Source organism: Corvus kubaryi, unplaced genomic scaffold (genome assembly GCF_017639235.1).
Source record: "Corvus kubaryi isolate FWS band 111438036 unplaced genomic scaffold, C.kubaryi_AGA036_p1.0 37398, whole genome shotgun sequence".
Taxonomy (NCBI): Eukaryota; Metazoa; Chordata; class Aves; order Passeriformes; family Corvidae; genus Corvus; species Corvus kubaryi.
This window is the reverse complement of record NW_024581137.1, coordinates 53,885,811-53,902,886: the sequence shown is the minus strand read 5'-3', so window position 1 is coordinate 53,902,886 and position 17,076 is coordinate 53,885,811. Positions and strand designations below refer to the sequence as shown.

General features: G+C 42.2%; 1 protein-coding gene across 8 annotated transcripts in view; it reads left to right on the top strand.

Moving 5' to 3' along the window:
- Window positions 1–17,076, top strand: part of LOC121671600 (sodium channel protein type 5 subunit alpha-like) — a 215,225-nt gene that overhangs the window by 84,286 nt on the left and 113,863 nt on the right. For 6 of the 8 annotated variants that reach the window (XM_042043574.1, XM_042043573.1, XM_042043571.1 and 3 more), the window contains 4 exons: window positions 7,329–7,470; window positions 9,118–9,315; window positions 13,130–13,303; window positions 15,712–16,113. In XM_042043574.1, coding sequence (XP_041899508.1) covers window positions 7,329–7,470; window positions 9,118–9,315; window positions 13,130–13,303; window positions 15,712–16,113 — 916 coding nt within the window. Of the gene's footprint in view, window positions 1–7,328; window positions 7,471–9,117; window positions 9,316–13,129; window positions 13,304–15,711; window positions 16,114–17,076 lie in introns of those variants that run through there. The other 2 variants (XM_042043575.1, XM_042043578.1) reach the window with 2 other exon arrangements.

Below are 17,076 nucleotides of genomic sequence, written 5' to 3'. Positions count from 1 at the left end.
GCAACCTCCACGAGGTGATTTAAAGCCCCTTTTAAAGGCTTATCACACCCCTCAAGGGTAGAGAAGAAACATGCTCCGTGCTGAGCGGGAGAGCTGCTATCGGGTGCTTCCACCAGTGCTACCGCAGCTCTCCCCCAGACCTTGGCAGGGGAGAGCCTGGAAGAATGTATGTCTGCCAGAACGTGTCAAACAACCTCCAGCAACACAACCCCAACTGCACTAGAAACTGGGGAGCTGCACCTGCACCAGGGAAAAGTGCACCAAGTTGATTCTGTTGTCCTGCTGCTGGCAGTGAGGACCATTGAAGCCCTGAGTTGCCTGAACGTAAATCTGTGGTGTTATTATTATTGCTGTTGTTGTTATCAATTGTTTTCTATAAGAAGGTCCTAGATTCAGGCCATATTGTGCTGGATAATGGAAAATTAGGATGAGAAGAGCTCTCTTGGCTTGGAGGTTTGGCATTTCAGAGGTGCAGTCCATGGATGAGTGGGGTGGAGGTGTTGCACATAGACGCTCCTGGCGAGCAACAGCAATGGGTAAAGTCAGGAGAAAGCCCTGCAAGTGATGTCAGGACTACCTAGCTTTGTCAGGCAGGTCATGGTCTGCCAGTGTTCAACTTGCTGCAGGAATGGGTCCATCCTAGGGAATGGGATACTGGAAGCTTTGGCATGTGCCCAGTGGGATTGGTATGTGCATTACCCTCACCAAATGCAGCCTGATGTGGTACAGCTGGGCTGACAAGTGGGAGAGGCTGTAAAGGTTGCTTGAGTGAGGAGGGGGACGCAGTTTCCAAATGTGTCCTCTTCAAATGTCACCAGAGCAAGGGTATTTTGGAAAGAATTGTGTTGTTTAAACTACTAGAGTTAAAAACGTAATTACACCCCAGATTATCAAGCAATATTAGTGAATTTGTTTCAAACCTTCAGGCTATGCAGCACAACTTAAATGAATTTACCTAGATTCTGATGTAAATCACATCAGCTTTTCTGTTTACTCTGAGCTGGCTACAGTGACAGGAGAGTGAGGGTGGTTTGCTCATGGTGAGAAAGCCTCTTGCTTGCGCATGCTAAACAAACAGAAAGCAACTATGGCATCTCAAAGGTGCTACAGGGGCCATGGGCATGACTTGAGGTATTTTGAAGGTTTAGGAACAGTAATAACAGTCCCCATTCCTAGGGATCAGTGGTGTATTTGGAAGATCATGTCTCTGGTCAAACAGCAGCAGTAGGGATTAAATCCAAATCCACTCAATTCTTAAGGAGGGGTAATATTACCTCTTAGTCAAAGCTGTAATAAGCTCATCAGCCACATGAGAGAAGCAGACTTACTAGAGGCTACAGCCTTCATTAGGCAGTAATCTACTATTATCTTTATGATGATAAATTATTGCCCTACATTTTGTTTGGTGGGTTAGACAGAAGATCCGGTGTCTGGCCACTGGACTGAGTCAAAAGAAATGAGAGCTTGCTTGCCTGGCTGCAGCATGGGCTCTGAAGAAGGCACACTGCAGGGCAGGCAGTTGTTCCCCTCTCTGCTGGCGTGCGTGCGCGGAGGGCTCTGATGTCTCAGGCTGAATCCGCAGCTTTTCCATCTGCCTGAGCAAGCAGCCAGTGGGGGAGGCTGAAACTTTTCCTGGATACAAGTCAGCAGCATGCACAGGTCAGTGGGTGCTCTGAGCCTGTGAGCAAGCCTGCTCATGGGCACCTCCTCTTTTCTCCTCCAGTTTCAACTCTTGCTTGATGTTGCTCTTTATTCTGAGCATTTCTTCTCTTCTTTGTCATCATCACTTTATTTTTTCCTTTTCCCTGCAGCATATGGTTCAATTTGCTTGCACTTCCGTCATTTCAGACAATTGGCACCCTTTCCCTTGCTTTTAAAAACGTCCTTCAAATTCTCTCTGTCCGTTTGGATGCTTGGAGTGAGAGCTGCTGGGGGCTCCTGGTCAGACCTATCCAAGACAAAGCATGCCACTGCAAGTCAGATCTTGGCTTTTAGATTGTAATTAGTGGGGAATAGTTAGACCCTCTAACCATGTTTAGTCTTTAATATTGCAGAAAGAGCAGGGGAAGGAGAGAAACCTGTGATTTTCAGGCACATCAAGCACCCACTGGTATCAGTGGCTTTGGATGAAGTGCTGTTGGCTTTTGGCCCCTTTCTCCTCCATGCCCAGTTACCCTTACAACATTCATTTTTAAAAATATTTTCCTGTTTTAGAATGGATAGTTTAATTTTTTCAGGTAAGAGCAAATGTCAGTCTAAGGATCTTTGTTCCCCCCAGTATGCACTCCTGATTTGGCTGCTGGTCTCCTCCCTCAAAGTCAAGGGAAACAAGAAAATATGGAAAGTGCAGGGAAAAATACTCAGGTCTGTGGTCTAAAGGAAATTTAAGCCTCTCTTTTGTGTTCTGTGGACTTTAGCAGGGTGAGGCAGGTTGAGGAAGACTCTACTGTGCTCATCAACCAGCCATGGAGGCCATGGGCATTGTCTGTCCCTCAAAGTCTGCAAGGTTTGAAACCCTACCTTGGAGGTTCCATTTCCAGCCACCAGGGTAATTTCCATTCCCCAGGAATCAGCCATGTGTCAAAGACATCAGCTGTAAACTTTTCATCTTGATTTCTGCATTCTTAGGCTTAAGGTGTGACCTGAGCAGGAAAAGGGACCCTTACCAAAACAGGGGTTGGCTTTTTAAATTTTTGCTGTGTCTGTGGTATGTGCTGCCTTGCTTCTGTAGTGAGCAAGCCAGAGTGTCCCTCTGGAACCTAAACTCAAGGGAAGTGCAGCCTTCACCCCGCAGATGTCATTGATGCTGACTCCTGGTAGCACATGGACAACCCTCCCTGTATTTTCAGGATCTGGTTGTTACAATCCAGTGCATGGTTGCTTTACAAATCTTTTATTGCCCAAGCCTATTGGCCAGTGTAGCCTGGATCACCAGGTTGCTTGGCTTGCCTGGATTAAACTCTTGAGACAGAGCATTGTGTAATTATGCCCCTCAGCTACAACTCTCTGGCATTCCCAGCCTGTGTTATTTAAACCAAAGCTGTTTCTTATGTCCTTTAATTTCCTGTACCAATGCCAGCTTACAGTGCTGATTACAGCCTGATGGATAGGTAGGTAGGCTGCTGCTTTTAACTTTTCCAAATCAATGACACTAATTTTATTGTGATCAATTGAACAGCATCCTGTGACGCTCCTGTGGAGGATGGCATATTTATGTAGCTTGCTGTTGTTGCCCATCTCTGTGCATCAGAGGAGAGTACAATCCTCTCAAATGCTTCCCTGAAGTAAAAGAGGCTGAAGAGTTTGCTAAAAAATCCAAAGGGGTAAGCTTAATGTCATACATGGAGGAAGGTTCAGTAAAATCTTGAGGCTCCTTAAAAAAATCCTCAGAGGAAATGGTGTCAGTTGCAGAATAATATTCTCATGTAAGAGCCTTACACCTAAATTTCTGTAGTGTTTTTCTGGGAAGCAGCATTTTTTTTTCTCTCTGTATTTTTAACACATTCCCATACCCTGTGGGTTATCTCTCTGTTGGCCACAAAGGAGGGTGAGCAGGAATAAGGAGCTGACAAGTAGGAAATTCTGTCTTATGTGTCTGGTTGCTGTAAGGATGTAAGCTAACATTAACAGCATTTTTGGGCTGGAGTTCATGCTTTTCATGCTGCAGCACCTTGTTTGAATGCTCTTAAAGCTGAAAACAGTATTAGAGAAGTATGTTATCCTGGTTTCAGCTGGGATGGAGTTAATTTTCTTCGTTGTGGCTGCTACAATGCTGTGTTTTGGATTTAGGATCAGATTGATGTTGGTAACACACTGATGTTGCTAAGAAATGCTTCTACTAAGTGAAAGACTTCTCAGCTTCTCATGCTTTGCCAGTAAGGAGGCTTGGGGGGACACAAGGAGCTGGGAGGGGACACAGCCAGGACAGCTGACCCCAACTGGCCAGAGGGATATTTCAGACCATATGAAGTCATGCTCAGTACGTAAACTGGGGGAAGAGCTAGCTGGGGCCACTGCTTGGGACCTGGCTGGGCATTGGTCAGCAAGGGGTGAGCAATTGCACTGAGCATCACTTGTATAGTTTAATTATTTAATTATTGTAATTATTAATATTATTATTATTTAAATTATTATTCTTTTCTTCCTTTTCTGTCCTATTGAACTGTCTTTATCTCAGCACACGAGATTTCTCACTGTTACTCTTCCAATTCTCTCCCCCATCCCACTGGGCCAGGGGTGAGGGGGCAGCTCTGTGGGCTTTAGCTACCAGCTGGGGTTAAACCACTCACTGCAGAGCTAGACAGTGGAAAAGGACCCATAAGGACAGAATGAAACATGAAAAATTGTATTATATGTGTATTTATAATGCTGATTGTATTATAAACAGAAAATATTCCTCTGAGGTACCACTGCTCCCTTTCACAGTCAGAGGGGTTGCATCTCCATGTCCTACAGCTTTCCAAGGAAAGTGCAGTGCTTTGAGCACTTGCTTGAATATTCTTCTTCATCAGAAGTTTCCCTAGAAAGCAACACTGGCAGTGAACCTGCGTGACTTTGTATCTTCTAGTCTGTGCCCAGAGATTCCTATGAAAATACAACCCAGCGTTCTTAATGCTCCCCTTTCTTTCAGGCTCTTGTTCTAGGGTGAAGAGATGAAGAGGAAATTAGCTCTACTAATTGAGATTCAGAGGAAAATCTCACCCTTCTCATTAATTGATATTAATAGAAAAATTTCCATTATGCCTAAGATTTTAGGAAACTTGCTGTAGATGAAGCCCAGTTTCCAAATGACTGCCCTGCCCAGGCTTAAGTCCACTATTAAAGTAACCACAGCAAGTTTCTCTCAGCTGCATTGGGTTGTTTTAGTCATTAGTAATAATGTTAAAATACGAACAATGAGACCAGGTCAATGGAGCCACTCAGGATTTCTCTTTTGTGGGAGATTAAGGAAAGGACTCTGCACCTCTGGACATGATCACAAAGTTTCCAACCAAGCCCAGTGCGTGAGAGCAGGCATTTTCTCATGGCAGAAATAATCAGCCTTACAGAAATGTTCATGTCCTGTGTAGACATGATGTCTTAGAGCCAGCAAGGGGAATTTCCTTCTCAGGAGCCTGCAGAATCCATTTCTCAGAGCTCCTGAACAGTTGAGTAGCACGTCACGGGTGCTGAAGGTTCTTTGCAGCAGCAGATCACAGGCAGAAATCTCATGTCTCTACAGCAGAGTGACAGCAGATGCTGCCTTTGGGAGAGAGGAGATTTAATGAAAAAGGCTGCCTCAAAAAAGGACATGGGTATACAATTCCTTGAGATTCAATGTGCATCTACATATTTTAGGGGGAAAAAATAGGAGATTTCTGCACATTATTATCTTCTAACTCAGTAATGTTACTGTATTTTTTATTCAAATGTGGCTCTTGTTAGGAAAAAATAGGTAGTAGAAGTAGGAAAGATCTAGAAGGAGGCTTTTCTAGACTGGCAGGGAAAAAATTAGAAGTGGCTCTTTTTCTTTCTTTGTGAGATATAATTGTTATCTAAATTCTCAGCTGGTATAAGCTATCTTGGTTCTACCTAAGGTGACAGAATCACTTCTTATACCCTCACTTGTGTGTTACATTTAATTCACTAAACATCAGCTGTTCGTTTTTCATTGCTTTTTCTGAAAACTACTGTAAACAAGGATCTGCACACATTTTGCAATGCTTCAGCACTCCTTTTATCAGCATTCAAAGCAGACTTACTTTAAAATTTGTGATTCACTACTGATATAAAATTAAGATTCTAAAAGTGCTGTTGAATGTCTAAGGGTGGTGGCAGACACCACAGATTTGTATAGCAACATATTCTCATTTCAATATACCATACAGGTTGCTATCCTGTGTTTTAAAAGTTTGTTTTATATCTGTATAAAAATTATATTTTTTAAAGTAAAAGAATACCGATTTTTATACTGAGGCATACTCTGGTTTCTCAGGGGTCAACTTCTTTTTTCTGGTGTTTTAAAAATTAGTTTGCATTATTTATATTTCTTCTTTGTGTTTTAAATTGTGGAAATATTCTGCTTTGGTATAAAATAGCAGTGATTGAGAAATTCTAGGGTTTTTTTCTAGGAGAAAATGAAGCTAAGAGCTATACACTTTACATGCCTGGTGATGTCCAAAATCCCTCATATTCCAGCCATCCCTAGTTGTGGCAGCTGGAATTTGCAGGGAATTGTACCAGATTCATCTCTGTCTGAAGGCTAAGGAGAACAGGGAGAGCTGGTGTAGCTGCACATTCTGCTGAGATCTGCTTCTCCAGATGTTAGTTTTCACCCAAAGAATTCCCAAATACCATAGGGCTCCAGGGCACTTGATCTCATAGTCTCTTCCTAGGATACATAAAGAAGGAAGCCTTTGCATATTTCTATGTCTTCAATTTCTAATGGGTCATACCTTATTTTTGGAGAGTGGCTTCTGATGTGCAGGAGCCGAGGGGGTTTTTGACTAATCTGTTCTGAGAGAGAGGATGGCACCTTGACCCAGGATCTCTTCAGCCTTGTGTTTCACTTGATGATGCAGTTCAGTGCTTACACAGTACCACTGAGTGTGTTTTTTATCTCTTCTGGCATATGGGGCTAGAAAATTACTTGTAAAGAGCCTCAAAGGTTAATGAGAGCCAGAGAAATTCATACTATCTGCATGCCATTTAATGCAGTAATCTACAAGACACACAAGGAAAGCTTTTTCCTGGCAGAAATAGAAAAAATGTCATGACCCCAGACTGTGGCAGTGAGTGGAACAAAGGCCTGGGTTTCTTAGATTAAAGATTTAATCCTTGTGGGGGGTGAGTGAGGTCAGGCAAAGGAAGCAATCAGGAAGGTGCTCTGATAGCACAGGCTGGTGGTGTCCAGCCAGTGTCAGGCTGTGTAACCAAAAGAGCAGGTTCCTCATCACAGTGTTACCTGCAATTGTAACAGGAGACACCAGGGTTTTGATTCTTAATTAGGAAGAAGTGCTAAGAGAAGCTATATTTAAGTACTAAAGTCCTGTCTAGGCACCTAATTCCAGTCTGTTCCAAATATATGAAGTGCTAGGTGGTATTATTTGCCATTGCACCCTGTGCTATGGTTATTATTTCTCTGTTTAATCTTTCAAAGTAAAAATAAGATTGCAAAGACCTTTGGTATCATGAAGTAGCATCACCTATTTCCTGTGGTTTTACACAGTGAAGGAATTTACCATTGATGCTCTTAACCAAGAGCATTCAATGTGTTTCCCTGGAAATCAGTTTCTCCATGTTGGAGCCAGATAAAATGCATCTCATAGATTGTATTTGATGTTTTGCAGCACGTGCCCTGAGGGATATATATGTCTGAAGGCTGGGGAAAATCCTGACCATGGTTACACAAGCTTTGATACTTTTGGCTGGGCCTTTCTCTCCTTGTTCCGTCTTATGACTCAAGATTACTGGGAACGTCTTTACCAACAGGTATCAGGTTATTTTATTACTGTTAAAAAGTATAAATAAACACATCATCTTGTTACAGTGGCATATATAATAGTTAAAGAAAGAATTGCTGGTTATTAGGTAAACTGTGCTCTGTGTGTGTTCTAGAGAAGGATGATCAGATCTTCTGGAGGAGGACAATCAGTTCTTACAATTAATTTATTAAAAGTGATGATATTCGAAGACATTAGGCTGGGTGTTTGGGCAAATTGAGAAAAAGTGGTGCTGAGAGAAGGACACTAATTCACCTGAGTCTAAATGAAGTTCACTGCTTGAGGAAGATCACCACATCACCACTTGGTGATTTTTTGTTGGATGGTGTAACACAAACAAATCTTTCGAGTCCGGCTCAAGAAAGGGCTAGGGAAGCATCTGTATACTTGGCATATCTGATTTTGCCAGGCATGGTGATGAGCACAAATTCAGAAAATGGCAAGACTACATGACACATTTCAGTTCCCCCTGCTGCAAGCTCTTCGTTGTGGACACCTGACAGAGGCATAAACAGATCCAGACTCAGCTCACAGTCACATGCACGGTGGTCTCGGAGTAAATGCTCACTTCAGCATGCATTTCCTGAAATGTGTGCAAACCCCAAAGAACTACATCTGCCAGTTTGGTACTGAATTACATTCTCTGTCCATGAGGACACTGATGATTTGCTGCTGCATCTCAAACCTGCCAAAACTGGAACGTGATCGTAAGGAAATCAAGGGATAATGTTGACAGAACTACTCTGAAGGTACTGAGGTACACATCGCTGAAGATTTGGGGGATTTCAGCTTCACATACAGCCAGTTACACAATTTCACTTCAGGAAAATGTAAAACAATGAAACTGAAGATTCTTTAAACAACTGTATTCACTTACTTGACACAGAGCTACGTGTACAACTCTGGAAGACAGAAACTATCACAGTAAATAAGGATGAACATCAGTACCTTTTTATTATTTGACCTTATACTATCACACAGTGTTTTCTGTCAGTAGTATCAACTCACTGAGCATGGGACATATCTGTTACATATCTGTTACACATAAGCTGTCCCCCAAAATTCCAGTTTTGTCGATAAATCTGGTGAAGAAACAGGGGGTACATTCAGCAGAGCCCAAGGCTTGATTCTTCTCATCCTGACACTGATGTCTCAACGGTATTTGGATGAATTGCACCCCAAACATGTGTTTTTTCTCCCTGAAAAAGGACCTGGATTGTAGACATCTGAGGGGATCCAGCATGAATCCCACTTGGATGGTTTCTACGCACTGGACAAAACCAGGCTGAGCTGTGGGGGAATTTTTCACTGCAACTGCTGTAATATCTATTCTAAAAGAAAAGTAGCAGAGATATTTGGTAAAGGAGGAAAGCATTGAAAGCATTCTTCTTTTAGAAATTAATTCACTGCAAGGCGCACAATTTTTGATTAAGGTGTAAAAACTTATTGGTGAGAAGATTATTTCCTTGTATATGGTTGTCATTTCTCATCAAAGGCTTTCTGTTTGAACTATTAACAAAGGCTGGATTCAATTATATTATAAATCTAAGTTTTAAAAAAACCCTTCTTTTCTTTAATTTTTTTTTCTTTTAAGAAACATTGTAAAGCTGTGTTAATTTTACTTTTTCACTTACAGACTCTCAGATCTGCTGGGAAGATCTACATGCTTTTTTTTATGCTGGTCATCTTTCTGGGTTCATTTTATCTGATCAACCTGATTCTGGCTGTTGTGGCCATGGCATATGAGGAGCAGAACCAAGCCACTATTGCTGAAACAGAGGAGAAGGAAAGAAAGTTTCGGGAAGCCATGGAGATGTTAAAGAAAGAGCAGGAGGTCAGTGAACTATGTGACATGATTAGCCTTAGGTGACTTGAACAAATGTTACTTTGAGATTAACGTCCCCTTTATTTTACATTTGTGTGATAACCAAAGTAAGAGTTGCTTGAAAGCAGTTTATTGTACTGGACAAATTTATAGCAATTTTTTTTTTTTTTCTGAAAGAATAATTCTAGTTCTCCCTGTTAGGATTGGGGCCATTTGGAGTATACATATCCAGAGCTGTACTGGTTTAACCGTACCCCATATGCGAGCGGAGAAATTTATGTTGTTTGGCATGTGAGATGTTTTAGTGGTGGGAAAACTACATCTGCATTTGAGCACCAACCAGCTGTTTTGGTAGCTCAGCCATAGCCCCAGCTGAACTTCCTTCCACCATCCCTTTAGCACACATCGGTTTCCTCACTGTCTTGCTCAACCTGCCATGAATACCCAATTGTTTGGTAATGAAGATAAAGATGTAGGATGACCTCTTTGAAGCACATACAGTTTCATTCCTGGAAAAGTAAACAGGCAGACCTTGAGGTTAAGATCTGCAAATTATGCAAAGGGTATAGATTTAATGTTATGTCATAAATTTAAACAAACCAGGGAGGTCAAATGGTGGATGTAGCCTTATAGCCTTAATAACAGTATTTAATTTGCATGTGGTTTGTGTGGGGTAGAACGCTTTTATTAAACAGCAGAAGAGAACATTTTAGGTGCTGTGAACAAGAAGACAATAAGAAAATTAGTCTGAAATAACACGTAGCACTGTAGTTCAGAGAAATAAATCCTTGAAACACAATATAAACTAATATACATAATTTTCTTTTGGGTACATATGCCTTCAGGGCCTAATCCAAAGCGCATTTAAATCCTTGGAAAGAAAATAGAAAATGCAATTCACTCTTGACAAAGTGCTAGTAGTGGTTTATGAATCATTTAAGTCCTTTTAAAGATCCTCTTTGATAGTTTAAGTAATAGGTAAATGCAATTTAGTCCATATACAGGCACTCTGAACAGAGTAATTCTCTGCCATAACCTAAGGGAGCAAACTGAGCTCCAACTCATACCTATTTTTCAGAAATTTTCGTGTGTTTTTGACTCCAGCTGAGCTCTTCCTAATAACAGTCAACTTTGGTAGCCCCAACTCTAATTAAAGATATTTAAGAATTTCATTTTGAAGGCTTTGATTTCGACTAAGCCCGTATGTACACAAAAAAAGGAACATTAAGCCCAGAAACTATAATGTGGCAAAAAAGAAAGTTTTCAGAGGAAAAGCTGAATTTTTCCCATTTCTCTATATGCTTTATAATAGAGCCTTTTCTTTAGCCAACCATTTCTCATCTTCCCCATGCCCTGTTCAGTGCAAAGAGTGGGCAGTACATGACTCGAGAGCAGCTCTTTGCTTTCTCATCATTTGTTCTGTTGCCTTAGGCCAGCTCGAGCAGACTTCCCGGCTCAGGCAGTCAAAGCATGCTTGGAAGAGGAAGTGACTAACATCCTCCGAGCTTTTTCAGTGCCCCTTGTCACTGCTCAGACTCTGTGTGCTTCAAAAATGCTCATTTGTGTTTGCAATACTCCTGGAGTATTATCCTAGTTTTATGGGAAGGAAATTCAGGAGTGGAGTGATTTGGGTCCGTCATGTTCACTAATGAAGTCCGGTACTTCTGCAAATCCCGAAGTAGACATTTGGAAGAAGAGGCTCAGGAAAGGGAATTGGGTGGCTGCACCATGGAGCTTTCAGATGTCCTGCTCAGATATCTCACCCCAGTCAGAGCTACTCAGTTTTAATCTGGTTCTCCAAACCTTGATCAAGATACTGGTTTTGACTTCCTCACTGTACCATTAAGTTCTTGCCTCAAGAACTGTCTCTTGCATGATCCCCATGTCAGGGCTTGTGTGAACTAAACTTTCCTCCCTTCTTTCAGCCATCACATGTCCTTGCCAGGCATACTTGGTCCCACAAACATTTCCTGCCCCTGCAGTTGTTGCAGTGGGTTATGGCCTGCAGTGCCTGAGGACAAGGATGTGGTCCAGCCACAGGAACCCAGACAGAAAGGATAGATAGGCAGGACATGAGGACATCCTCAAGCCCTGGATGGATGGAGCACTGAGTAAATTGGGAAGGTGTCCCTGCCCATGGCAAGGGGGTTGGATGAATTCTAAGGTCCTTTCCATCACAAGCTGTGCTATGACTCTGTGATCCTCCATGCCCTGAGGAACAATTCAGTCCAAATCCTTTTTCAATATCTGACAGAGGTATTGAGCACAGAAACAATGCAACCCAAGCAATAGGTAAGAAAATGCTAATAAACTAAAAATTAGCCTATTTTGCAGTATGAATACAGAATGCTTAGTAGCACAACCTACACTATTTTCTAGATCAACAAAATATGACAGCAATAAGAGAGGAAAACCAAAACTCTTCAGGCCAGCTTTTACACTGTGCAGTATAAAGGGAGCATAAATATAATTGATAGACCTGCTTGGGGACTATCAGTCAATTTATACAATTGGTCTAACACATTCCTAAATCTGAGCTTAACACCAAAAGACTTGCCGAATCTTTATGAAGAGAAAGCACTTCAGCAGAGCAATTAAATCAATCGACTCAAAAAAAAAAAAAAATCAAGCCAACAGCCTAGACCAGTGTCTGAGCCCTCCTCCTCTCTGCTTTAAGCAGCTTGCTTATAAAAGATATTTCCCACAGGAATTAAGTTTTGTTGTGCTCTCAGCCTGATAGAGCTACCACTACTCCTTGAAATACATGATTGATTCTTTACACAGCTGTTAAGTGCCTTCACTTTCCTTGGACTGATGCCTGTGGGAGGAAGGGAGTATTTTGCAGTGGAGAGATGATTGCCTGTTTGATTCTAGTGGCTTACAGACAATAGCACTGAGGATTCATCTGTTTCTCCTGTTCTGGGGAACCTGGAGAGGCTTTTTTTAACAATTCACTCTCTTCAGGTGTTTCAGCTGGGGGCTCTGCACTGGGCTGGTCCCCAGGCCACTGATGTGGTTCTCCAGCACCTCCAGCACCTCCAAACCTGACCCTTGTACTCAGAGCCCCCTCACTCCTCCTGCCTGTGCCAGGGACGGGGCCCCAGCTCTCGCAGCTCCTATCAGTCTTTCCTCCTGGATGCTCATTTGCTCCCAAGGCTGTGGCTTTGAGCGCTCAGGCTTTGGAATTGGGCTTCTGCAGGGCTCCCAGGAGCTGGTGTGTTATCAGCCTGCTCCTGCAGCGATCCCAGCAGATAGACAGCACAGCGTGGGAGCACATGGCACAGCAAAGGCCACCTTATCTCCAGTTAAGCCCATGGTTCTCCCTTTGCATCTCTGATCGCAGCTGCCTGTGCTGCTCCTCGGGATGAGTGTTTACAGAAACGTGCTGGCTGAGCTGCCTGCTGTTCCTAGCATCCCTCTGTGACAGGGGAGGGAAAATCCCAGCAGCCAGCTGGGCTGCCCTCCTGTCCAGCAGTCCCACTTCAAGGGGCTGAAGTCCAGGGAGACTTTAATCTGAGGCTCCCCAGCTTGCGATTTTTCTTTGCCTGGCACCAGAAGTGTTACTCCAGAGATGTGTGCATGCCGTGTGCACACAGGCTGTTCCTTCGTGATATGCCAAAGGGTCTTGTGTGGGAACTCCACATAAAAGCCATTCTTTTATGCAGCCATTCCTAAGTTTTATGATTATCTCCTGAAATGTTTAATATCTCTCCTATACAACCTTAAAATTTAAAATGAAAAATAATTTCTGAGCAGTAAGTACTAGTTTCCACTGCAATCCTGAAATAAGAATTTTCATACCTTCTACCATCTTCTGATTTAGGCACTAGCTGCTAAAGGAATTGATTCAATGTCACTCAGTTCATTGGAAATGTCACCTAAAAGTGGAAAAGAAAGAAGAAATAAGCGAAAGAAAAAGAAATCTTTGGGGGCAGATGAGTATGGGGAAGACCAAAGGAATCCCAAGTGTGACTACGATGATGGTCAAAGGAGGATGGTAAGCCATGGTCTGAAACATCACTTGTTCCACACTGTGCTTTCCTGGACAGGCCAGGTTCTGAACAAGGCAATTAAAGCTGAAACTTTTATAGGAATCAGGTATTCAATATTGTAACTAATATTAACACAGCAGACACTGCAGACTGTGTTAGAGCAGTGGAAGGAAATATATTACCACTTTATTTTAAAAATTAATTAAAAATGTCCATTAAACATTTTTATAAACCTGTTTTTTTCAAATTTTTTTGCCTTTTTTTTTTTTTTGCTTCAATATTACCCTCGATCTGGTTTATTTTCTTTCATTCATCTGATTATATCTATCCTATCCCTACTAGAGATAAAAAAAATCTTAGAGGAAACCTACAAAGCTTAAAAATAAAAGAGAGGAGGAGAAAAGGAGGAAACTTGTCTCGGAGGGCTTTTTAAATATTATACAAAGACGCTATTAACATTTTTATATTCCTTTGCTAGTTGCCTCCAAGTCAAAACTTTGTGGCACTTGTTTCTACTTTCTATTGCAGGGAAGAAAAACAGAGTGACAGTGTTATTAAATAAGGTTTTATGTAAATGTTCCTGACATGCATGAATATGAATCTGCCCATGCTGTATGTATCAAGGGATCATAAATAGCTCCAGATAATTTGTCTTTGTTTAACTGAGGGCAAAGTTTAAATCACTTTTTGTTGTTGTTTTGAATAGCCATGTAATGGGCTAAGTCCTTTTCTATTTTGTTGTCAGTGAATTTAGGGATACTTGGCAGCCATAAAAAGCTCATAGAAAACATGTAAGTGATGTAAATAAATGTGACCAATTAATGACTCCCCAGCTCACAAAATTTACCCAGAGCTGGATTTTTGTAAATGACATGCATTTTTTAATCCAGTAGTTTCTGTTGTTGTCTCATTGGTCGAATAGGTCGTGTAACAAATTACACCTTTGCTAAAGCCAGAACTGCTCTTTAGCTTCATTCTGAATGGGTTTCAGGACACCACATGCCAGAAGGACCGTGGACTGGAGCTGTGCATTTCCAGTTTATTTCTCAGATTAGTATTCCTTGTTTTCACTTTTCGCCCCTGGATGTCATATGCATGAGAAGCATGGGGGACACATTTCAAAGCTCATAGTAAATCTTCTCTGCAAGGCTGTGTCTGGCATGGTTGGAGGGAATATGGCTGAATCATCATTCAGATGCTATCTGAGCAGCTGGAAGTGTCTTGCCATCAGAAATCAGTCTCAATGACTGTGCCATGGAAACCCAGGCATGGATTTTTGACCAGCTGAAATTTGGTAGCAATCCAAATGGGTTGTTTTTAGTTAGAGAGAGCCTGGGTTTTGTACTCCTCCATGTACCAGTGTCACTAAATAGCATCATTACATAACTCAGTGGTGTAAGCTACAGCACAAAATGAAATCAGGCTTCATTTGATTTGTCTGGTTTGTGGGTGCTGTGGCAATCTGACCTCTCTTCATAGATACTTGGCTCATGGGAAAGTTCTGAAGAAGCTGGAAATTCTGTGCAGGCATAAATTAAAAAATATATTCCGCCTAAATGTTCTTACTCCAGTAATTTCCTCTTTAGAGAGAAGAGAAAGGGATAGACTCGAATTCCTTACACATTTTCTGAAGATCCTTTTTACTCTGCCAGATTTTAGGTGTGTTTAGTCCTTGGCTACATCTTGCTGATGCTCTGGCAGAGTTGCAGTCTCACTAACTGACGTCAGAGTGGATCGTCAAGGCTGATATTTGAGTGAGGGAGACTGCTGTGTACTGAGGTTACCTAGCCCTTAAGCAGCCATGTGCACTGAGATAATCATTTTACAAACTAATAAACCATATCCCTCTTCTTGCTCTTGGTTTGTTTTGGTTTTTTTTTCTTTTTCTTTTATCACCTTCTTCCGTCGTATTCTGCTTCTTCTTCTTCCCTCTTCTTCTCATTTTCCCTGCAGTTCATTTCCTGCCCTATTTCTTTATCTAGTCTTCTCCCACTGCACTGTTCCTTCCCTAGCTGTTATGAAGATGTATGATAATGCAGTAGATTGGAGATGGATCCCCTTCCCTGCTCCTGTCTTCCACTCCTTGTGCTGCCTTCCCAGCTCCTCTGGCACTGGTCCTATGGGGGGGAGTAGAAGCAAAGGAAGTATCACACTGTGAGCTGAATGCCACCTTGACCCTTCCTTTTTCAGTACATCTTTAACTGTCAAGTGTTAGACAAATACCTGATGGCCAGGAATGACTGTTCAACCTCTTAACTTTGCGGAGTCTGAATACCTGTAATTAAGTCTCTCTTTCTCTGAAGCACTTGGTTTAAAATGGAACTTACTGCTCTCCCCCAGAACTTCCTTGCTCCTGCAGACATGTTGCAAAATGTTGTTTCTCTTCCCCTTTTTCCTTTCTGGGGGTTTCCAGACTCTCCTTGGCATTAGTTATGGTCCCAGTGCAAACTTGGTGAAGCGCAGAACCAGCCACGGAAGCGTTTTCAGTTTCCGACTCCGTGGCAGAGACACTTGCTCCGAGACAGATTTTGCCGATGATGAGATCAGCATCGCTGGGGAAAATGAAAGCCACCGGGGCTCTCTCTTAATTCCAAGATCTGGGAGGCGTCCAAGCGTGCAAAGTCAAGTGAGCCATAGTTCTCACCCTACTACTCCCAACTACACCCAGACGGGCAAAAGGAACAGCTCAGTGGATTGCAATGGTGTGGTTTCCCTGATAGGAGGAGGCACCGGGGCACTCAACCCAGACCCTACTTCTCCTGCAGGGTTACTGCTCCCCCCAGTTATTATGGAAAAGCCTGGGACAGGCGACCTGGTGAGTACTTTATAATTTTGTATGTGATTCGCGCTCTTGTTTCCTTCTAAATGTTGTTGGAGATTGCTGTAATTTATTTACACGATACGGATCCTACAGTGAGAAACCCAGACCCACCACTCCAGGCAGGGTGGGAGGACAACGAGTTGATTCACAGAGAAATGTGTATCTAGAGAGGTTCTTGCCTTCTGGTAAGACTTTCTCTTCAGAGCTGTCAGGAGGCAAACACCTAAATCTTGGGTTTGACATGGACTTTCTTTTCTTGAAGGGACACTTTTAATCTTGATTTCTTTTGACTTTCGTATACCTGACATTGTCTGGTGGATAGAAAATGACGGTTTTTAAATGATTCAGTGAAGTCTTGCCATCTTGCAACTTTGTTTTCTCTCTCTGGTTGCTCTCTGTTTGCATCTGACCTCTGGTCTTCTCTTGGGCTACTTGTAGAGGGTTGTTCCTTACAGTCCAAAGGTAGTTTCCAGAAGGTTTTAGTGCCCAGTTCAAATTACACTCAGGAAATGATGATCAACAGATTTCAGCCCTTTTGCAGATTGCCAGCATCTTTGTTGCAGAGCAACACCATGAGATGGTGTTTTTGGAAATAGCAGCTACTCAGGCAGAGCAATTTGGACAGGTTGCTAGTGAGATGGTGGGAATTTATCTCTTTTTTACATAGATAATCTACATTGAAGCTCATCACTCTCAACAGTCTTTAAAGTGATAGAGGTCACTGCTACAGTCAGTGTGGGCAGGATTTATTTCATTTTAGGGATCAAAAATGGATCAGAATAATCTCTCTCCTTGGAAGTGCTTCTTTCTGTTCACTTTGACCACAAGTCTTAAGTTAGGTGAGATAAAGCCCACTCAGAGTAACAAGGTGCCAAAACCAGGTTACATTGGTGGGAAAAAAAACCAAATGTGATTATAACATATATTAGGCAAGTTATCTCTGGAAGAGAAAGGTGA